This window comes from Sus scrofa, chromosome 4, assembly GCF_054392235.1.
Source record: "Sus scrofa isolate SSC_HxYL_T2T_F1_AM1 chromosome 4, Sscrofa_HxYL_maternal_Yorkshire_Landrace_v2.0, whole genome shotgun sequence".
NCBI lineage: Eukaryota > Metazoa > Chordata > Mammalia > Artiodactyla > Suidae > Sus > Sus scrofa.
Window position 1 is genome coordinate 133,495,001 of NC_139386.1, and position 24,058 is coordinate 133,519,058.

Here is a 24,058-nt window from a genome sequence, read left to right on the forward strand (position 1 = left end):
ATTTCGCTGATTTGATCTCACTGATAGGGTAATACAATCACTGGTCACTCAGACGCGCCGAGCCTGGTGGCCATGTGTTGAATCACCTGCTGTTAATTCAGAGAGAGGTATACAGATGGGACTCGGGGACCCAAATGTGTTAATCTGAGAAATCCCTCGGCAATATCCCATGGATTACAGTATTGCTGAAATATCCGGTATATTACTACAAGTTAAATACTTCTAGAATTAATTATTAAAAGTGTATTTACCAAGGTTTAGCAACTATTTAATATGTGTTGCTTCGCAATGGGAGATTCGCCTGTCTTAAGGGCGGTGGAGTCCTGGGGCCTTTGGAATTTATTTAACAAATGATAAGCACCTGATTAAAAAGAAATTAAAGGCTCGTTCCAGTATTTAGGGAGCTCATTTAACGTGTTTCATTAGTCCGGAGTTTCCCCGTCCCATCTCTATTGTTCGAGAAGTGCCAACTGTTTGCCAACTGTATGCGCTGGCCCGGCAAACAAGATGGCCGCCAGAGGGTCTTGGGGGAAGACTGTGTCTTAATTTTTTTCTCTTGGGAGGATTTTATGTTTTTAGAGGCCATTTCTATGATTTTTTATTTTTGCTCAGTGAAAACAGGTCTCTGAGTGCTATAGAAATTCTGAAGAAAGTGTGTGGTAACAGGTTCACCCTTGCAGGTTGTTCTTACAGAATTTGCCCGTATTTCTGTTCTCCTCTTGGTACATTTGTAAGTGTCCCTGACTCTAGGTTCCTTTTTTTTTTTTTTCCTGGAGCTAGAATTTCTATAGTTAATGCGAGAAAAAAAATCATTCCCTCTTGTACAGTCTTTCATAGAAAAATGTAAATTATGATTTATGACAAAATGGTTTGAATTCGTCTTTCATATGTATCAAGCACTTGTTGTTTTTATTTGCTAGCCATAGTACCAGGCCCATTCCCATGCCTTTTTTTTTTTTTTTTTTTGAGGTCAATTTTCAAGAAAGTGTCACGCTTAGAAATTTATAAGAAATTTATACGCATGGTATATGCACCATATGCCAGTCTGCTTAAGTTTGAATCTGAAAAGTGTAAGAGCTCAGACCAACATAGAGCTTCCCTTAAACAGAGCTTTTGGAGAAAACAGAATGATTTTGAAGTCAATCCAGAAACGCAATAGGCGTTTTACCTCAAAAGAGACCTAAAGACATGTTTATAGATGAAACCGTATCTTTTGTTTTAATCCTTAACCTATGTTTCATGTGTTTGAAATTAATTTCTTTGCATTTAAGCTGCTTTTTTTTTTTTTTAAATGAAAATTCCTTGAGACCAGGGTCTCATCTTTATGTCATTAAAAGATGTCCCGACTCCCAGTATGTTATGCGGGATACAAAAAAGTCAAAAGTAAGGATGAGTCCTGGACTTGGATCTGGGAAGCGGGGCTCAGGAGGAGGCTGAGTGGCGGAGAGGAGCTGCGGCGGAATCTGGGGAGGGATGGCCGTGCTGCCTTTGATAATGAGGCGCCACCTCCTCCTCGTCATTCATCCGAAATGTCCCAGTCCAGAGGGTCTCTGAGCTGAGCACAGTGGTATGTCATTCAGTGTCTGGAAGGACTAGATCACAAACGAAGGACAGCTATGCAGGCGCACGTCTTCTAAAAAATGTGGCGGACACACTCCATTTATTCAGTTGGGTATTCCTGCCGTGGACCAAGTAGAGGCCGAGAAGGAAAGAGTGATTCTAAAAAGGACGCAGCCTTGGGTTTTGGAAACCTCTCTGGAGCCACAGCCTACGTGGATAAAGGGCCAGAATACAGGAGCATCTGATCCCAAAGCAGCGTCAGAGATGGACTGGTGTGGCTTGTGGCTGAGCGCTGAAAGTCAGTGGTGATAATTGAATCCGTTTATCTTAAAGATCAGGGGTAATCAACCTAAAAGATAAAAGGAGTTGCCGCCTTCATTTATCAACCACATCTTGAAACCAGAGGTCATACCTGCCAAAGGTTCTTACATTAGGCAGCTCCAAAGAGAAATGCAGCATGTCCACACATCCTGGAGACAAATGTGTGTCAGATGAACTTGCCACAGTCACTACGGGTCAATTTAGTACCACGAGGAGAGGGAGCAACATCAAGTGAGAGGAGAGCACATCTTGGCTGTGCTCACTGGCCAGGGCCAGCGGTCAGGTGGCAGATGTGAGCTGTGTGTCTCTAGGAGAAGCTCTGAAGCCCCTCCTGGACCACCTCCCACACCCCCGGCTCCCTGAGCCGTGCTGATAACTAGCCACGCGGCGGACGATGCTGCGGAAATGACCTCTTTGGTCTCACTCAGGGCTGCTGTCCTCCTCCCGCGGAGAACCGCCTGGTCTCTGCAGCGACGGCAGCTTAGGGGCTGGATGCATCCAGTTGTGTGTCGAGGTTGCATTGTTCCATGGGAGGCCTTTCAGGGGTCCGAGGAGGCTGTCGGCTGCAGGCCGTATTGGCGAAGGCCGGGCAGTTTTGTCTTGAGGGGAGATTCTTAGAAGTTGCCTTGTGTGCTGCAGAAGTTCTTGGTTTATGACCGGGAAAGACATTGATAGTGGGTACCTGTTTCTGGTCATCGTATACCTGTGTGTATAATTATCATCCTGATCAGGTCAAGAATTGTGGGAAAACCAACATCCTGAACATATGTGTGTGGTGTCCAGCTCCCCGTGAAACTGCTCCTGCATGAGTGTCAAATAAAACCACTTTCTGGAGCGTCAGCACCAGAGCCAATCCCTTCCTAATCCCTGAAGCTAAAACTAATACAATGGGCTGCTTTCTGAGGCGGAAGATGTTTGTCTTAAAACACTGGGGAATGTGGAATTGGGCTTGGAGGGCATGACTTTCCTCTGACGGATGCTCACAGCTCTTGGGGCTCTCGTCGCAGTCTGTGTGCTGCTTCGGAGGCAGATGGAAAGGGCTGCTCAGGGAATGTGAGCGGGTGGCTCCTGAGTAGGTGAGTCCCTGAGAGAGTGTCGCTACGGAGAGCGGACGCTTGCTGGGTACTGCACACGCGCTAGGCACGGTGCTCGGTTCTTGCATACGTGACCTAATGAATTTCTTCCAGCCATCTTTGAAGGAGATACTGTGATTTCTGTGTTTTTTTTCAGATGAATAAAACCAGTGTTCAGATTGATTAAAGAAAATGCCTAACCTAGGTAGTGATGGAACTGGTTTTGACTTCAGCTTATCTCACTCCAGGACTCAGTCTCTTTACCTTGAGGGTTTAGGTAACAAAAGGTCGGTGTCACAGGGAGTTGAGGGCATTAGGGATTAAAAAAAAAAAAGAGAGAGAGACCGAGATGGAAGCTCATATAATAAAGGGGATATGTGTGTCTGTGCATATGACTGGGTCACTTTGCTGTACAGCAGAAACTGGCGTGATATTATAAATCAACTATAATGAAACATTTTAAAAGAAGTATTATGGGAGTTCCCACCATGGCTCAGCATTAACGAATCCAGCTGATATCCGTGAGGATTTGGGTTCGATCCCTGGCGTCACTCAGTGGATTAAGGATCCGGCGTTGCCCTCAGCTGAGGCGTCACTACGGCTGTGGTGCAGGCCGGCAGCTTCAGCTCTGATTCAACCCCTGGTCTGGGAACTTCCCCATGCTGCTGGTGCAGCCCTAAAAAGAAAGACACACACACACACACACACACACACACACACACACACACACACACACACTCACACACACAGTTACAAACTGCAGTTAAGACTCTCAAAAGGTATAAAGACTTTCCACAATCACCCACCCCCTCAGCTTCAGATCCAGCGCCTACTCCTGCTGGAGGGCACCCTTCCCGATGGCACTGCTCTCTCGGCCCTCTGTGTGGCAAAAGTGTGATAATGAGTTTGGTTGGTGTAGTTCTTTATACTTTCTCTACAAACCGTATCCACCCTTTGACAGTGGCCTTGTCGTTTTGCATTGCTTCTAATTAAGTTCTGATAGGAGTGTTTCTTTGCAACGTCGGAGAGAAGGAGCCTGCAGACAAGAGGCAGACTCACAGGGCCCCCCTCTCAGGGAGTGTCCTGCAGCAGGAAAGCCAGTTTTACAGAGTTTGGGTACTTTCTCGGGACTGGAGGAAAGGTCGGAGCTATTTAGCCAGGGCGTTTTCAGGGAAAGTATTTCGGAATCACCAGTACACAAACCAGCTCTTGAAAGAGTTGCCCTTTCGTGTAACAGGGAGCAGAGTCGAATCCGCCCTCTTGCCCGTGTCGTGTGCTTGTCAGAATTTCTACTTTTCTTGGATTCCGCGTTTGCGGGCACTTGGAAAATGTACCCCACGACGTTAAAATCATCATCCGCGCTTGGTGCTCTGTGGCAGCTGCCTGCCTGGTGGCTTCTGGTAGTTCCGTGAAACGTGTGGGCAGAGGAACAGAAGGACCGAGGAAGGAAATAGAGTGACTGGAATAGCATTTGCCGACAGAATGTTTGTAGCTGAAGGTGGAGCGTATCCAGAGGACACTGTTAGGAATATTTTAAAATCACAGGTGCACTTCTGCTCCTGCAATTTAAAGATACATTGCAAATGCAATGTGTGTAGCTGTTTCACAGAGGGCTCCATGGCTTATTTCTCAGATGGGGTGCTAGTGGGGCTCCCCAGGCGAAGAAATGAGCTGTGTCTACTTCTTCCCAGAATGGGTGAATTTTAAAGCAACACTGTTTCTCTGGAATCTGGGGCAGAGCCTGTAGGAACTCAAGAAAGCTCTTTTTAAAAAAATGAATACCTAGAAATGTCACATTTTTGAACTTAAGGTAACCACTCACCCAATTGTACAAGCTTTTGTTAATATCTGCTAGCCCCGCCACGCTAATCGAGGTTGGCCTTGAGGTGGGACAGTGCCAAGGACTGCTTTACACCCAGGTGGACTCCAAACACACTTCCAGAGGCGAAAGGAAAGACCGTCCCGGGCCCACGGCATTCACTTATTTACTAAAATTTGAAATTCTACCCAAGAAATTGTATTGCAAGGGATAGAAGGAAAGCACATTGAACCTCCTAAAAGCAGTTGTCCAAATTTCTAAAATCATGCATCACATCGATAAACTTTTTGAGTACTTATTCCAAAATATGCATATGTATTGATTTATAAATGATGGACTCTTGCATACATATGTTCATCCATAATAGAACATGTGCAAACATTTTAACTGGAGGAGACACGTGTGAAATACTTGATCTAGTGATGGTACAAAGCCTCCTACTTTCACAGAATTGCTATTGTGACTGTGATCAGTTGTAATTCAAAAATCATCATCTTAGTTTGATATTTTTGATGCCCCTTGATCTGGTTCTAAGTTCCGCTTATTTTAAAATTCTGTTTTAATATCTGCTGTGGGTAAAAGGAACACTTCATTAGAGAATACAGGTAAAAGTGAAAAAAGTCGTTGTGCCGGCACTTAGCAGTTTGTGGGGCCCCAAGTCGTTGTGCCGGCACTTAGCAGTTTGTGGCACCCCGTTTTCTGTCTCCTCCACATCACGTGGGCATCGTGTTGCCCCCTGCATGCACGTGTCCATCTTTCTTCATGCTACTCCGTTTGTCTTTGCAAACTAACGAGAAGGTATACAGTCTTATATTTTTAACAAATGGATTGAAATTCCTCTGAGAGTTTTACCCTGGAGGATTTTTAAACAGGTTACAATATTCTGTTTTCAAGTGGTGAAGAAGTTTGAAGATCTGAGAGCTTTTTGCAGGTGACAGACACATCATTTTCAGGAGTAAAACAATGCTGAGATGGAAATGAGTCTAAACACCAGTTTTTAAATATTCTTTCCATAGCCTAAGTTTTTTTCGTTTTTGTTTTTAATACAGGGTTTCTCATCCGTGGTTGAGACATCCAGTTAAATATTCAAGGCCAGATCAAGTGTGTTTTCTTTCCAAATAAAAGTCAGCAAATTCGTACTTGTTGGACAAGAAAAGCCTGTGTCTCGAGATCGTCTAGTTCTTGGTCGTGAGGTCATTAGCGAAGTTTTGTGCGGTTCAGAGTGTTTCACGGCCCTTCTGTCTCGTTGTGGGAAATTAGGAGGATTTCTCTCCTCTGTAAAGGGTTTCGTGGTTGCCATGGCTGTTGTTCATCCAGTAGCACTTTGACGCTTTCAGCTGCAACTTTTGGCTGTAACAGCTTGTGAGTGATGCCAATGAAAAGATTTTTTTTGCATAAATTTTTAAGTCTTCTCATGCATTTTGTGAGGCTTCGTTTAGTTACGACTTGATAATCACGTGGCGTGCACACCTGCTTAAGTGAACCCTGCGAGCAGCACACCCCGCAGAGGGAGGAAGGCCGTTGGCAGCCCCGTGGACCCGTCCACACCGGACGTCCCGTTCTCTCCTGGGATACCGTGTGTCACCTGCGTGGTACGCGACCACTCGAAAGGCGCACTGAGTGGGGATCCCGGAGCCTGTCTGCATGAGGCGTTCGTCCACCTTTTCGTCTTTCACGTAAAAATACGTGCAAATAGAAGAAGTGTTTTCTGTCTCTACCCCAGTCTATCCGTCCACACCCCAGATTAGAAGCGGCCTTTATAGCACGGATCCTCTTACAATGCAAATCTCCTTGGGTGATGGAAGTCCTTGGAGAAATTATGTCACTCAGTCTGAATTAATTCAGCTTTTCAGAAAACAGATTTTGATAGGGTGAGAACATGAAGGGAGTAAATATACTTGGCCCTTGAAGGTGGTGGGTGGTTATCGGAATTCAGGGCGAGACTGAGACGATAATGTCCCAAACTGGGAGGCTGGCAGAGGGAGACGTACGTCCTGGGCCTTTGCCACAGCTGTGGCGAGAGTTCTGAACGGCTGTCCTCTTAACGTTCCGGTTCCGAGGGTCTCTCTGTAGTGGGCCCACCAGAAGGAGCTGTGTTGGCTCAAGGCGCAGCCAGGCCTCAGCCTGGCACCTGGACATGGCCCCAGCCACGGGCGAGGTGTTGGGTCAAGGGGCAGCTGCTGGAACCCAAAGGATGGCCTCATGCCCTGGGTGGCTCGTTGCCCAAGCTCGACAGGTGCATGGGGTCTGGCCTTGGTTCTGAGGTCCGGGACGTGCAGGTGCACTTGCTCTTCAGGGGGCAGTGCCAGCGGGGGGGGGGCTTGCTTTCAGGGGAATCGTTCAGGACGTCGCTCGCCAGGGCGCCGGGGTGGTGGCCAAACCCGAGTCTTCGGAGACTCCGTAAATCCTCCCGGGAACACGCTCCTGGCCCTGGGACCCGCCTCCCTCTTCCTCTGTTTTGAGCCTGGCAGCAGAAGGAGAGGATTTCATTTTGCCCACGGTATTAGTTTAATTTGGGAGGATGTTGCTGTTTCCCCCTCTGGTTCCTCCACGTTCTTCTTGGTTACCCCCCACCCGTTCCCTGCATCGCTGCCACCAGACACAGCACGACTTGTATTCCCCATCCCCAAGGAGCCCATCAGATAACGTAGTTAGATGATGGTTCCTTTACACTTGCCGTGGAGAGGACAAAGATGGGCATTTCATAAGAGGACCTTTTAGAGCCTGTGTGTCTCTTAACATCTACCTGGAGAAAACGTGTTTTCCCTTGATGAGTGAAAACACATCTATTTTCCGTAAGTCCTGAGTGCCACATCAGCTTATGTTACACTCCATGAGATGAAAAAAAATCCTCCGTGTAGCTCACGTAAGATAAAAGTCTCTACTCTGCGCCGAGTCTGATGCTGATGGATGAAAACTTATTAGAGGAATACGCACTCACCATGCTTGGAGACGTTGCTGTCAACAGTTCTCCAGATCTCATTTTTCTAACGTGAGCCTTATTTCAGAGAATTCAGATGAGATGATGAAAGACTGGGTAAAGATTCTGCCCCCCAGACCCCCAAACGTGATGCTTTTCAGATTGCTCTCCGTCACGGGTGGAAGGCGGGCTGGAGAGGAGCTGAAAACAGTCCAGTCCCAAGTCATCCCTCTCCACGGAATCCAGACACACGACTCTCATGACGGTGCCCTGCACCCGTTAAAAGGAGCTCAGGATTCAGCCGTCAATTCTATAAAATGCCTTCAACGGGGGTGGGGATCAATCTCAGTGAAAATGATGGACGAGGGGCCTTAAGTGAATGTATATCTAGGGTCCTAAATAGAACAGCTCTGTACTTACGGCGAACCCAGGCATCCAGCAAAGTCAGTCATCCAAGTTAGACGCTGAAATTCGGACCATAGACAAGATCTTACTGACGTGCAGGAAAAAACCTCCCAGAAAGGACAGGTCGTGTGCTGCCGAGGAGAGTCTTGCGGTACTTACAGAACCCCATCTGCATCCCTGGACATGAGATGAGGCACTTTCTTAGAATCACCTGGGACACGTTGACAGCAGATAATGAACGCCGATGAGAAGAGGGAGGAAAAGAACTATTCAGGGAACTAGAAGGATGATCGTTTGAACATCATAAAGGAAAAAGTGGTCCCTAAAGCGTAACAGAGTTATTTTCGTGGTGGCCACTTTGAATAAGAAGAATGGGTCAGTGCATTCTGTTTGCTCAAGAAGGTAATTGTGCCGTGTATTTTAGGTTCTTTCCGAAAGGATTAAATGCTAGTGATTTGCCCTCATTGAGCACTTACTATGGAACAAACATTGCTCTAAAGACTTTATGCATCATCGTCTCATTAAATCTTGAGAACAGCATTTTGAAGCGTTGCCTTCATTCTCCCCATCTTACAGATGAGGAACTGAGGCAAAAACCTCTCAATCGCCCAGCGAGGAGGCAGTAGACTGGGCCTCAGCCCCATTAACAACCTTGCCGCACCTCCCTCATGAAAACAAATACTGCTGCTTAAAGTCGGAAGCTTCGCTTGTTGGAAATTTTACTTATATGAGTTCCTGATGAGGCGATATAGATGAGCCATTTATGCATATATTAAAATAGCCTTAATTACAGCTAGGCTCCAATTATGTTACCTAGTAAAATCTTTCCCAGACCGTCTTTAGTGGTAGATAAGGATGTGTTTACAGTTAAAGCTTTGAGTGCTTTCTGTACGTGGAGGTTTATAGACGGTGTGAAGGATGACAACTTGCTGGCAGGATACACAGGAGAACGCCGAAGCCACCCTAGAACTTGAGATGTACAAAGTGATGAAGCCTTGTTTATGTTATTCCTTTGGTTCGCAAAAATATTTTTTTTCAGAAGTACAAAGGTAAACTGGAGCTTTGCTCCTGTCAGAATTATCCATTTTCTAATTAGAGGAGCTTGATTTAATGAGATTTTCCTAAGTAGTTTGGATAAGCCTTGGATGACTGACTTTACGTAAGTAAAAGTGTTGGGTTTTGTTTTTGTTTTTGTTTTTTTTTCTTTTCATGTTTTGTTTTGCTTTGCTTAACTAGTTAATCATTTGTTGCTTTCATAATTGATCAGTCCAGCATTGCCCGTGGAGCTGGGTAGTTAGGCATTGGTTATGTAGACACTCGGGGACTGGGGGATGAGCCGTGAGCAGGAAGAGCCCCAAAGGGATTCACAAGCTGCCGTGGTTCCTCACTCATCTGCAGGCTGCAAAGGGGCAGCGAAGCTGCAGCCGCCAGAGCCGGAGGCCCGCCTGGAACCCCGGCCCTCACCAGGTGAGGGATCCCGCTGGCCGCTTCTGCGAGATGTTGCAGCTTGTTCACACATGAGTGTCAGCAATTTGCTGAAGTTAGTGTGAATACCAGCTGCCAGGGCAATTGCGTTTCTTCATAATCTCTTTTCATGTACACAAGACTATTGGAAATCACTGAAAATGAGGCACAGGACAGCCATCTGTAAACCTCTTGGTCATCGTATTATTTCGAGATGGCGAAGGGGAGGAACCAGAGCAGAAGGGCCTGGATGTCCGAAACCGGAGATCGGGGTAGGCGGTGTTCAGTGAAGCGCTTTGAAAGGTATCCTCGGACAGGCAGGCGGAAGAGCAGGATGACCGGGCTGGCGACCAGGTAGCGGGTTTAGCCTGAGAGCTTCACCTCAAATGTGTATCAGTCGCGTTCCTGAATTTTCATAAAAATATCTCTGGAACGTGAATGTGCTCTGAGTTTTCTAACTCTCTCCCCTCCGTGCAACGCACCGGATTCAAAAGGCAGCGCCTTTAGGGAGAGCCTGGTCTGGCAGCTTGGAGAATTTATGATCAACAGACAAAAGACAGCCCAGCACAAACGGCAGCTCAGCCCTCACCCGTATAAACACGTGCTCCCATAACCCCTTTCTTTTAATGAGTAATGAGTTACCTCCCCTGCTTTCCTGAACTTCAGCCTTCTTCCAAAGGGCTATGCAGAAAAGTGCATTGACGTGGAACGACCAGGTAAGATGAGACAGTCTGTTCAACCCATGTTATTAACGAAATTGCTTCACCTTTCTGATTCTGTGTCATTGTAGTTTCAGCCATTCATTTGTTCAATAAGCAGTTTGGTATGTTCTGGGAAATAATGAATATTGATCATAAAATCGATCACTTATTAAGAAACAGACTAAGGGAAATTGTTTATCCAATCAATTGTAATTTTTGATTTGTTATTTATATTTTCCAATTTCGTTAACCCCTCCTCGAGGCTCTCCTGCTCTCAGGAACCCCAGGGAAAAGCACAGAGACACCGGCTGAGACTTCTGAAAGAGCACAAAACCCAAAGCATTCGTTATAGATCGTGCTGGCCGAAACAGCCCGTAATAAAAGAGAATGTGATTGAGGCCTGCAGACCCACTGCCTCCTACACCTGTGGCTAGTGGACTGAAACTTCACAGAGTAATAGGATTTGCTGAAAACGGTGTGTGCTTACGCTTCATGGTGTGCACGCTAGCTGGGTTGTGCTTTAAAAGACAAAACACTTGCACCTGATTAAAATGTCTGTAGGAAGGAACAAAGATTTGGAGTCAGCCTGGAAAGAGATGTTGATTACTTTGGATACATATGATATTTGTTTTACTCGAAGTGTTCCTAGGTTTTAAATGTTTTTGGTACAATAGAAATGAAATTCACCACTCTTAGAATTGTCTGAAGCTATAACAATGAAAATGTGCCGGGGGGGGCGGTTTGAGATAACTAAGCGATGCAGCCTGTAGGTGGATCTTCCAGCGACTCGCGGGGCAGGGGCAGACAGACATGCCCTTTGAGATGCTGGGAAAAGGGACCAGGGCCCTCTGGGGCAAACTATGGATGATGAGCCCTCTGGGGACAGAGCGAGTGAGTCCTGCTGTGCAAGAGCAGACCGGATCGCCATGCTCGAGGTCCGCATTAAAACGAGGAGTGAATCAGGTGCAGCCTCAGGGCACGTGTGTTTCTAGTTTCACTTTTCACTTGGGTGGAACACCAGGGCTTGAAACCAATGTATACGCTCATCCCATTCCTACTAGAAGAGATTCCAGCGTTTTGCCCTTTTCCCACAGTGCATCTAAGGTAGAGGAAGTGTAACAGCATGCCCCAAGTGGCTAATTAACGTTCCCTGGGATTCGAGGGCACCAGGTGCATATACTGCCCAGGCTCGTACTTCGTCTGAAATGTGATTTTGAATATCCCTCTAGCTGGCTGCAGACCCTGAGGAAACTTGCCTCTCTCACTCTCTTATTTCCACCCTGTTTTCCAAATTCCTCAAGATCAGAGCCCCCATTCACGGCGGCGGTGGAAAGTCTAGCTTACAACTGGAGGGGCCCGTGTAGATTGTTGGTGGCTGTCTTCATGGCTGCGGAAGCTGGGGGTCCTTCGTTAAGAACTGCAAGGACCGCCCGTGGGATGGCACTGGTTGGTCATCCCGCTCGCGTTCACCTTTAGACTCGACTCCTCTTTGGTCTTTCACCCGCTTTTGCCTGTTTTCTGTGACCCCCCCCCGGGGGGGGGGGGCTCTGGTCTCCAGTTTGGTTAGTTCAGATGCCTCCTTGCCGTAAGCCTGCCTTCAGTGCAGGAGCGAGAACTCATAGGCCGTGCGATTGTCTCCCGGGCAGGTGTCGCATGCAGGCGCTGTGCACAGTGACTGCTTTCGTAAATCTCTTCGCGTCTGCCCATTTCCTCCTCCCGTTCACCCTGCCTCTCTCAGAACCGGTCGTCACTTGTCTCTTGCATCTTCAACAACTCCGTCCCCTCTGGATCTCTCCTTCCTGTCTGTAAGGCTCGGGTTCCCCTCTCCTTACACACCTTGGAGCAGCCTGGCCCTACGGCGTGAAGGTCTTGGTTCTCAGCTTCCTTCCCTGAGAAACCCCGGGAGCAGCTCTGTGATGCTGATGTTACCACCTCCGCGTCACCATGTTGCTGTTGGTTTCTGCACAGTGGACCGTCATTCTTTAAACCCCTTCATCCTGGCGTCTGACCTCGACTGAGCTTTTGAAAGCATCATGGTCACTGTATTCCCAGATCTTTGACCCCCCCTTATAATCTCCAAGTGATATGATTGACGTGCGGCTTAGGCGATCTTTCTGGACCGTACCACCCTCTTTGGCTCCTCGGACATTCATTGAGCGCTGGTATTGCTCCAGGCACTGAGTCAGGCGCTCAAAAATGTATCCTTGAATGTAGCAGCTGGGAATTTCTGTCCTTATATTCCAGAGGCGGAATGCAGGCGCTAAGTAATGGATACACCAAACGAGAACTGTATCATCAGTTGCTAGACATGCAGGGCCAGGGCTTGCGGGAAGCAAGCGAGATGCCTCAAACTTGAGGGCGGCACTTCCTCGCAGGCCTGGCACGTGCACCACCGCACCTCTTTAAATTTGTGCCCGAGAGGTCTCAGTTGAACCTAATGAAGGGCTGATACATTTTAAATTCTCAGGGGAAAAATCTGGAAATGGGAGATCGATGCTAACAAGGCTAGAGACTACGTGGGAGGGTGAGGAGAGAGTCGGCAAAGTAAAATTCTAGATAAATCTAAAGCAGGTGTGGGAGAGAGCGGACCAGGTAAGGTAAGTATGTTTGAGGATTTTTTTTTTTTTTTTTTTGAAGGCTGCGACTACCTTGCTGTGCAAATATAAGGAACTTTCCTCTTATTTTTTTCATCAAATCTTCAGTGAAGACTCCACATACACAAATAGTTTTTGTTTGTTTTTTGAGTTTGAAATCTTGGGAAACTTTCAGCAGGTGCTGGGTCTGGCACTTGGAGATTGAGGGTCTAAGAAAATGTGCCTTGGGGGACAAATGACTGGAAACAAGGGAGGAGCCGAATCCTGCCTTAGCTTCCTCCTCTCATTCCCAACCTTAAAGACCCGTGCCTGGCCTCGGTAATGTCACATGTGCCCTTTTCTCTCCGGGCCACCAAATTTATTTTCTCTCATCTGGAAATAAGCGGGAGGTGATATTAAACTGGTCTTCCTGCCACTCTCCTCTGTCTTGACCAGTGTCATCTTCATCAAACTGTGGATTATTTGTCTTGAAACATACTTCTCATCATATTAGAGAAAAAAAGAATGGAGTTTCCTCAGCAGAGGGGACAAATTTCTGGTTCCAGCCTGAGTGCAGTTTTGTTTGGTCTCATGCAGATGCACTTTTTTTTTTTTTTTTCTTTTTAAGGCTGCGCCTGTGGCATGTGGAAGTTCCTGGACTAGGGGTTGAGTCTGAGCTGCAGCTTCCAGTCTATGCCACAGTCACAGCAATGCTAGATCGGTGCTGCATCTGTGACCGACACCAAAGCTTGCAGCAATGCTGGATCCTTAACCCACTGAGCAAGGCCAGGGATCAAACCCGAGACTACATTGGTTCCTTAATCTACTGAGCCACAGAGGGAACTCCCCAGAGAGCACATTTCCCCCTTTCAGTTGAAGCCTTATGTTTGCTCTCGTTTCTCCCACTCTCTGTTGTTTGACGCTCAGCCCGCTTCACTTCCTTACGTTGTTTCTATGCCTCCGAAGTCACTTGTGTTTGTACGTCTAGAAGGACCACAGGTTTTAAAGTTAGACAGACTTGATCTTGAATCCAGCTCACCTACTTGCTCTGTGAGCCTGAGCAAGCTCTGGGAGCAACCTGAGCCTTCGTTTTCTTCTAGGTAAAGTAAGAATAAAAAAGTCTATTTTGTTATGAAGTTGTAATGACTGTATGAAATTGAATTAGCACAGAATAAGCCCTTAAAATGATAGCGATTCATTTTTATGTGATTTCTCTATTCTGAAGCCTTCACAATTGCTTATAATCTTCTAGGTAAAGAAACCAAACTTGTTCCACACCTAGCCTCTGGACCTGAACGCTTGGACCTGATGTGTCTCTTCTAGCCTCGTCTCCCTCTTCCGCGTACACGGTATCCATCAAGCCGTGTGGTGTGCTTTGCGTAGGCCCCATGCCTGTGCCCTCGTACCCTGTCTTCACCTGGCACGAACCTACTGGGTTTCCAAGACTCATTCGAAATAGTCCTTCACGAAAACTTCTCTCCTCCCTGCCAGTGAAGTCATCCCTACTCTTGGCCAAGACCTGACGGCCACCCCAAGGCATAGGTCATCACACCTGCCTTGTGCCTTGAGGATTTAGTTTCTTGTTTCCTAGATTGTCAGCTCTTTGCACAATGGCCCGTGTCTGTCTCATCCTCGCAGCCGCGGTGGTGCCTGGCCGTCTGCAGGTACCCCTCCTTCTGCAGACAGTCCCTGAATGCCCACGCTCCGCGGGCTGGCAGCCTACACCTGACCCTCAGCACAAACACACCACGTGAGTAGCAGATGGTGAAGACATGTGCTAGTCAATGGATGGTCAGCCAGTGAGATGTGTGGCGTGGGATCAGCAGTCTAAAAGCAGAGGTCTCCTATTTCTCAAGGACAGCAAAGGAGTTCTTTGGACATGTAGGTTCTTTCAACCCATTTTGGCCCCTAGTAATATCAGGTGACTCTGCCTTTTGCTCTCAGCTGCTATGTTGAGCTTACCTGTTGTGCAGGTTCCCGAGGACTAGAATTCATATGGGTCAGACCCTTTCTGACCTTTGTGCTAATTCTTGCTCCTTTTCTGACTTCCGCCTGTCTTAGCGTCGTTCAGTTTCCATCCTCTGCTGTTAATGGGGATTTTGTTTTGTGAATTCCTGAACTATGAGAGAAAGTATAACTCTTAATTTTGCGTGCGTATATAACATACAAAGTGTGTGGAGAGTCATATACATATCTGCTTAAAGGTTACGCATATGAATTCGCTCTAAGGAAATACATTGCACTTCCCTGCTGATCCCATTAAATTTCCGTTTCCTGAGAGATGCTCCAGCCCTGCTGAGTGCGTCGTAGGCTTTCTGGGCAGTGAAGAGAGAGACACTCCGCGGTTGCCCTCGCGGTGCAGGAGAACAGGTGCTCACTGGAGAGATGGAGCAGTGGGCTTCTGAGACCCGGGCCACCAGGTGCAAGAGTGTCCCAGCGGCGGGTAGCAGCTCTCTCGGGCCAAGCGGCTTCCTGGCAGACCCCTTGGTCCTGGCGTGTCCCTCTGTTCCTCTCCCCTTCTTCCTGCTGCCTTCGCTGGTGGCTTTTCTCTCTCTCATTCTCTCTATCTCACAGCTTCTGTGTGATAGTTACTGCCGCTGGCTCTCCCTACTTCACGGCTTCCGTCCTGCCCGCGTGTCTTTCGGAGTGGGCGGCAGCCTGCTGGCTGTAGGCCTCCCACATGTCACCCTCAGATTTCCAGGGCGAACACCCGGTGGACCGGTTCCGGGGTCAGTGTAAAGATGCCACTGGTTAGAATTCTGCCCTGGGTCACTGCATGGCCTTCCTGCACATCCATTCCGTAAGCGCCGCTGGAGCGGCTGCCAGTTCCTGGTATGTACTCATCTGAGGTGGAGATTTTAGGAACAGAGACCCCCACACGCCTCGGAGGAATCTCGTAGGAGCACCTGCATGTGACGATTTAGGAGAAGACTGTGTGTCTGATGGCTTTTCTGGTAGACAATTATTTACCCCTTTTGTAAATTTAGAAAATATTTTCAATTATTCATTTATGGGTTATGTCTACACAGGACAAGGTAGATGGGAGATTTGTAGCTCTTCTCCGAAGTTTCTCACTATAGGTAGTAATGTGTGATGATATTTGGAACATCGAAGAATCACACTGCCGAAGGGGGGCTCAGAAATCACCTTGTTTAGTAGGTCTCAAACTTACTGACTTCAGGGCTACTTTTCAATCCTGAAAATCTTTGAGGACCCCAGAGAGCTTTGGTGTATGTGTGTTGTATCTCTCTTTACTATTGTAATAGATATTACAAGAGAAAATTTCAAGTATTTATTAATTCATTTAAAATGACGATTAATCAGTCAATAAATTGTCAATAAAATGATAACTTCTATGACAAAAAAACTATATTTTTATTAACTAGACGAGTGGCGTGGCTTTACTTTTTGGTAAGTCTTTTTAAAGCCTAGTTTAGTGGAAGCCAGCTAGAGTCTCATATCTGCTTCTGCGTTCACTCTGTTGTGATGTGTTACATGTGTTAAGAGGTGAACTGAGGCACGTTTATTTGAGCATGTGTAGATTCAAACTGGCGGTGCCAGCCAAAGGTGCTTAGGCGCAGCCCATTGACAGAAGTTGGCGGGGGGGCGCAGGATTTTTATAGAGGAGATGGGAGCAAAGCAAGGAAATTATTTGATTGCCTATAGCTCACGGTTGCTTGATTTGGGAACGCTCACTCTGCTGTCTGTGACCTCAGTGCTCTTAAGTTCGATGTCTTGGCTCTGGGTGCACTGGGGCTGGCTTGGATTTTGATTTGCTTCTGCAGCTATGAGGGCATTAGGGCTTCCTCTGTGTACTGGCTCCTCAGGTAGGCTCTAGAAAACTCCAGAGGGATGCTTGCGAGCCCTTGAGAGCAAAACAGGCAAATGACCTCTTGTATTGTTATGAAAAAGAGTTTTGAGCTCACAAACAGCCTGGAGGGATTTTCAGAGACCTCTGTGGTCTCCGGACCACATTGAAATACATTAGAGACTCTCCTTTTATAGAGGAGAAAACAAAAGCTCAGGGAAGTGAGGCAACTTGCCCAGGGGCACTCAGAAAGGGGATGGCAGAGCCGGGGTTAGAAGTCAGGTGTCCTGCTTCTGCACCGCATCTGGACTCAGTTACCAAAGGAACAACTCGGTCCACAATGAGACTTGAGGAGCTGCCCCAATGCAGGGTCTCCGCTCATTTCCTACCTCAGAAACTTGGCTTCAGATGGTTAACGAGGCTCTGGGGATGCAGCGACGTGTGGCTCAGCCATCAGAAGGAGCCCTCGTCCTCACGTGAGCCCGTGTGCACTGCAGTTTCCCTCTAAACCCATATGGACCAAAGGGTATTCTAGAAAAACAAACAAACGGGTCAGAACCCAAGAGGACACAACTGGCTCTGCCACCCTTCCCAGGTCAGATCAGAGGGGCCTTCCAGAAGCACTGGTCTCCTTGCTGCCCTTAATTTCCCCTCGGCCCAAGACTGCAGTTCTCCTGTTCCTTTTTTTGCTCTTGGCAGGAAGCCAGTTCCTCCGGATTGGACTTAAGTGGACTCCAGCCCAAGGAGGATGGGACAGAGTGCCGGGTTCTGGCACTTTCCCGAGCCAGTGCTTTGAGGAATGTGTCTGTGTTTAGTGATATAATAATGTGATACAAGGCTTTATGCTCAAAGGAGGGGTGTGATTTTTAAATTCTTTAAAATTAATTTTAGGGCAATGCAAAGGTAGTTTTATTCAAATTTTCACTCATATATATATATATATATATATATATATATGGCTGGCATCTGTAGCTCCAATTCGACCCCTAGCCTGGGAACATCCATATGCCACGGGTACAGCCCTAAAAAGACATAAATAAGTAAATAAATAAATTCCAAGTTTAAAACTGACTAACCTCAGTATTTTTCAGATATTTCTCTTAAAACACAACCACCTGCTCTAAAAAGAAGGCGTTTATGGCTATAATTATCTAGAGCCCCTTCCACTTCAGGATGAAACGTATGTAAATACATATACACATGTACACGTATGCACACATACACAGAGACAAACACACATGTATATACGTAGTTCTTTACAAAAATATTTGTAAAGAAAGAAGACTGCCCACTATCTACCAACCACATGCAGATTTGTTTTTTTCTGATTTATGGGATTTGTTTTTCGAAGTTTTCACAGGAATTTTGGTAGTCCCCCCATTCTCTCAGCCTTGCCCCCCTCCCCCGGAGGAGCAATAACACGAATTTTTGGTTACTCATTCTTTTTTGGTAAGTTTCCAGTTTTTAACTTCATAAATGGCAAATGCTGAATTAGTTCCTCCGTGATGCACGTCTTTCCTCAAGTGTGATGCTCTTGAGGTTCATTTGTTTCTGTAGGTTAATTTTTTAAATGGAAGGAGACCCCAACTACATTAAACAGTCACTTCCGTTAGCGTTTTGGAAGATCTCATGGAGTTTTTAGCCATTTGGTCGGTTATCCCTGTCAAGTTGTGGATGCTGTGGTTTATTTTTATTTTATGAAAGCCAGTGTCACTCACCCAGCAATAGCTGAGAGGCGTTCGTGGGCCACCACTATCAACCACAAACAAACAGGCCAGACTCTAAAAATGCCATGTGTACTTAGAATTCAAGTATGTTTCCTTTGACAGGTTAGTTTGAAAATTGGGTAAATGTCTTCAAAAGTATTGACGAAAAGGGGAGGGTGTGAAAAAATGGAAGGAACGATAGTCTTTGTAGGTCTTGGATAGGCTAACAAGAAAAAGGACATTTTTACAAGTTTGGAGGCCTGAACTGTCCCAGTTGCGATGACTGGGTCCTTGACAGTCGGGAATGGTGGACTCGTTGCGTTAAAGCCATAAGGGCGCTAACAGCAGGCTTGAGACTAGGTTTGAATAAACCATCCACCAAACCACAACGGTGTGGGCAGAACAGGCCAGACCCCGTGCGGTCTTGTGCTGCCTAGTTGCCTGGAGACCACGAATCCTGGGCGTTGTAGAAACGTTGGAAGTGTTTTTTGTCACTTTAAGTTTCCTAAGCCCTTTAAAATATAGGACGTATTTAAATATTAAATATATTTAGTGTAAAGTTCAATATATATTTTTCTTAAACTAACACTGCCACTATTACACACAGTGTTCGTGATTACATGGACGGTGTTTGGCAGCTTTCAAAGCAGAGTCTATATTTGACATCTTAAAGGGACGTGACCTTTCACATCGCTTCTGAACAGGTGCAACAGGACCACTGTGCCGCCTTCCACAGTCTTTTCAGTGATTATAGAACTCCTGCAACATGGTATCATTAGACTTGCAGGAGGCGAAAACCGTGACAAAAAGCCCATTCAGATTTGGTTAAAACTCTTATGAAAATGATTTATTGACTTTATATGTATAAATAATATAACCAAAAAGCAGGAAAAGAGTTACTAAAACATAATTCTGTACCAAATTAAAACAGCGTTCTCCTTTTGCCTCTCTGATTATGACAGTTGAATAATATATGCTGCACTGAATGGATGTCTGCTATAAAGAGCAGAGATCAAGAAATGAGTGTTTAGAACAGGAAATTACATGTTAACAATCTATAAATAGCTTAATAAATATATTCTTTCGTGTAAAAAGCAGAAAATTGCAGGCTACAAAGTAGTTTATCCAAATGGTGCTCTTTTGAAATCACCTTTGAAATAGTACACATTGTCTCATCGAGTTTTATAGCTTCTGCATATAAAACTTCAGTTTTATAAAAATGGGCACTTTCAAAAGGCATTTATGTCTCGTTTCATTCTTGAGATTTTTTTTTTAAAGAGACGCGAATGTCTGATTTGGTTCAGGAGGGCAGATTTTATAGTTGTGATGATCAGAGAAGACAGAAAACAGGAGTAGGTCAGTGAAAGCCAGTGAATTCACAGGTCATCTATCCATGGTCCTGTGTCTTTGCTCACTGTGGCGCAAATATATCTCTGAGGTTCCTGGCAACCACCACGACGAGGGAAAGGTGCCTGGTTTTGCGGTGTGCGTAAAAACAAGCTTTCTGTTTAGGACGGACTCAGATTTTTGTGATTTGATGCCGAGAGCAAGGAAAAGTTTCTAAGCTGTGGTCGTATAGCTAATCTAACATTTAACCCTTAGAGTACCCTCAGGGCTGCCCCCCTTCCGTGAGTATTTTTATTTCATCTTAACAAATAGATGGTTTAGAGACACTGGCGCTCTTCTTACCCGCAGGATAAGGATGGCTCGTTTTGGAGCCATCAGAGCCCCAACCAAACAGAACACGGTATCTGTGCTGTAATAAAAGACCCAATCATAACGCAGTGGCCTCAAACATATTTCTTTCTTAGGATGTAACAGAATCGTTTTCTTCGAGTGTAACAACCAAGCTGAACGTTCCAGGTCAGCAGAGGGCTCTGCTCCGCATTTAGGGGCGCAGGTCTTCCCAGCGCTTTGCTCCACTGCTCCCCAGGGCCTTCCCATCGTCTCACAGGTGACACGGGGTTGCTCGTGGGATCTAACCAGTTCAGAAGGCACACCCAGCCTCGAAACATTTTACTTTTGTTCGTAGTCCCTTGGTGAGAACTGTCCTGTCGCAGGATTGAGGAGGGGCTAGGATACATAGAATAGCGATGTTCTCAGGGAAGGGAGAGTAATAGACTTTGGTAGAAAATTATCAGTCTTCTAGAAGAAACACGTTCATAGCGCTGAGGTCTTATCCATCAGTCGAGTACCCTGGAGCATGTTGTGTTCAGATTTGGTGACCTAACCCGCTGGAATGCAGAGAAACGAAACTCATTTCTTCTGGCTTCAGTTTCCATCTCTGCTCTTTATTTCTTCCTTACATTCATTTAATGTTCTTTCCTCGCTTTTGGGGGCTTCATATTGCACAGTCAGGTTGATGTCTCTTTCTTAGCCTCCGTATCCAGTTTATCACAATCGTTGATCAAACCGCTCCTGCCATATCTCCCGAATCTCTTTCACTGTCCACTTCTACCCGCCTTGGCCTTGGACAGGCATTTTCTTCCTCGTGTCTGGACCTCTGCTCTCTACGCAGCCTTCCTGGCTTCACTCCCCTCCCTGTGTATCGAATTCTGCACATAACTATTCTACATTCTCCTGATTTTTTATCAGCTGTGCCTACGGCATACAGAAGTTCCCGGGCCAGAGATTGAACCAGCGCCACAGCAGTGACCTGAGCCACAGTGGTGACAGTGCCAGATCCTTAACTGGCAGCCCACCAGAGAACTCCTGTGTCCTTCTGATTTTTGACAGCGACTGTTAGACTGTTCTGTTCAAGAAACTGGGCTGGGGAACAGATAAAAAAACTGCCCTCAGAGAACTTGTTATCTTGGAAGAAGCTAAAGCAGGTGCTCGAATAAACTGCGCTGTAAGGTAAAAGTTAGTCGTGAAACTGAAGATGTTTAGATCACGAGACGCTTGGTGGTCCACCCACCAGAGGACCTCCGTGACATCAGAGGCTTCCTGGGGGGCTTCCTTGGAATGGGGGGGAAAATGTGGGGTCTGGGTACTACAGACGTTAGAGAAAAGTAGTGAGTGGAGAAGATGGGCTTCTTCCCTGTTTTAGGGTAACGCTCCCGGGGTCGCCCGAGGCGGGGGCAGAAGGGCTGGTCCGTGGTGGTCGGGACTCGGGCTGTGCTTGGTGTGGCGTTGTCCTCCTCAGCCTCTGAGGATCCAGCCTCTGTTCCGTGGGAAGGAAAGTTCATTTTGGATAAGAGAGGGATTCTTCCTCATTCTGAAGTTAGACTGTCTAAGCTTTTCTGAGATGGTGTGGGTGCCAGGAGAGACAGTTCTCCCGAACGGCCTGGCACGGAAGCCACAGCGGAGCCAGCAGGTACCATGTGTGGGCAAAGAAGCTCACAGCTCGTCCCCCTGCCTGTGTACCTTTTTTAGGAGAAAGGGGGACAACTTCTGGGCCAGCGATTTGGGGTTCCTAGTAAATTTGGAATATTAATTAGTAAACTTTGTAATTATTTCTGAAGTCTTTGGTCTTCCTCTGCCAATGAAGCAGAACATGATTCAACACTTCCAGATTCTCGGGGTTTCAGAGAAGAGAGGCCTGAATCCTTTTGGAGGATAAGCTTCACTTTTATCCCCCAACACAAAGAGTGTTTACAAGTTATTTCTTGTTGTCATGCTAAATTATGAGCTCATTAAATGGTTTGTCCACTGGTTGGGTGGGGAGGGGAGGGGAGGTGTCTGCATGCGACACGTCATTCACGCAGGCAGGAAACGCAGGGCCTGAGTGGGGAGCAGCGTCCCCTGAGCGCTGCCCCTCTACCAGGCACAGGCCTTTTGCAGCAACACAGCAGTTCACTTCCAGGACATGCCATGAGGGAGGTCTAGTCTCTTCTACGCAGGAGGAAACCAAAGCTAGGGGAGAGGTTTAAGACATTGTCTTATGGTTAAGCAAGTAGTAAACGCAAGAGCTGGAACTTAAATTTATTCTTCCTAATTTTGAAGTTCACATTTTACCCTGCTTATTCTCGCGCTATCTCCCCCTTCCTCTCTCTCTGGTTCTTTTCACCTGCTTTCTTTCCCTAGAATGCATTTCCTCTGTCTCTTCTTCCTGTGGAAGTTACACCTGGCTTCTTCCTCCATCACCCTTTTTCTGACTATTCCTTTTTACTCACTCTGAACCCCCAAGTGCTTTATCTGTGATTACTTTAGTACCACAGACACCTGTCTTCCTGACAAAGCTCCTTCAGGGCAGGGAGTGGTTTCGTCAGCCCTCACGTTCTTCATAGAATGTCTTACAAGACCACGTGTTGATAGGACAGGTGGATGAAGAGAGAAAAGAAAGGGGGAACACAGAAATACAAAGAAAATAAAAGAGAACAATGACACAGAAAACAAAAAGTGACTTGAAGGTTACTTTCAAAAGTGTTTGCAAAGCATGCTTTATACTTATGAAGGGTTACACGTATTGATGCATGGCAAATAGCCTTTACGAAAAAGGCTCCCGTCGCGGTAGGTAAGGAGATTTTAACCATAGGAAATGGATTTAAATTAGAATATATTCCAGTGAGACGTAAGGAAAATCTAGTCCACATTTCAACGCTGAAAAGACCCTCAGTCATCTTCTCGAACACGGTGCTCAAGGACAAGGCCAGAACGTGGGACAGAGCTCAGACATCCTTGGAAATCTTTGGGAGGATGGGCGATCTCTCCCGAGAGAGTCTTTCCTCCTCTGCGATTCATACCGCGCCTCGTTCAACTCGCGTCAGGCCTCTCTCCCTCCCGAGGGGCGGGGCTGCCGTCTTCCTAATGGTTGTTTTCTCAGAGCTCAGCACGATGCTTGGGCACCTGGTAAGTATGCGATCCGTCTTTGCCAAGTGAACTGGTATGTAGGATACCCAGCTACACCCTGGGCCAAGAAGATTGCCAGTGCTGAGCTGTATTCACAGGGGACTAAGAGGCTGGGGACTTTGGTAAAATTTATCTTTCGTTGAGCCAATGATGTAAGCAAAGTATCAGTTCATATACTGTTAATGCGGGGGGTTATTTGCTATTTTATTTTATTTCTGAGCACAGCACGGAAGAAGAGACAGGTGCATACAACCCGGATCCTGCCTGCGAGGAGCCGGCCTCGGCAGTTAACCTCAGTGTCGGAGCTAGGACCAGATGACGGGAAGTACAAGCTGGACCACACGAAACTGTAGTTAGACCGCTGGAAGTGCAGTTTCTTTGTACAAAAGCACGCTGGTGCAGGACCAGAAGGGCTGGTCTTCTGGTCGTTATCAGGCGGCCTCCGCAGATAGGCCTCCTCTGCGTGACGGTCCAGGTGGGGTCCCACAGGGTTGTTAGGGACCTGGGCTCACGTGCCCCTTGGCTGCTGAGTTGGGGTATCCGTGTGTCTTCACCTTGCTGCCTTGTAGCCATTGAGAATCTTGAACTTTGATTAAGAAAAAGCTCTGCCTCCTATTCCAAGAGCTTTCTGAACGAGGGAGGAAGTGTAGACCTTTACGGAAGAGGGCGTCCGTGTCTGCCGGTGTTTATCCATCAGGGTTTAGCCGTCTCCTAGCTCCACTCGCCTTGGCAGGTGGCGGGCCCTTTGGGATTCCTCCCGTGGCCTCGTCCTCAGAAGGATATGCCCTCCTCCTCCTGGGGTGCTTGGCGCCTCCTGCTGAAGCCCGGATGGGCTGCTTCCTGGGGGGAAGGGGGCTGTGCGAGTTCATTGTCAGCTGTCCGGGGGGGGGGGGGGGGAGGCTTGCCCTCCGTCCGTG

At 46.9% G+C, this 24,058-nt stretch overlaps 2 protein-coding genes across 3 annotated transcripts in view; both read left to right on the plus strand.

The window, feature by feature from the left end:
- The window catches only part of LOC146404283 (uncharacterized), a 462,942-nt gene that overhangs the window by 407,381 nt on the left and 31,503 nt on the right, over positions 1–24,058 (plus strand). The window lies entirely within an intron of this gene.
- Positions 9,392–24,058, plus strand: part of LOC106510246 (uncharacterized) — a 433,353-nt gene continuing 418,686 nt past the window's right edge. The window contains exon 1 of one of the 2 annotated variants that reach the window (XM_085024159.1): positions 9,392–10,278. In XM_085024159.1, coding sequence (XP_084880285.1) covers positions 10,246–10,278 — 33 coding nt within the window. In that variant the 5' untranslated portion in view covers positions 9,392–10,245. The remainder of the gene's footprint in view (positions 10,279–24,058) is intronic. The other variant, XM_085024158.1, reaches the window with a different exon arrangement.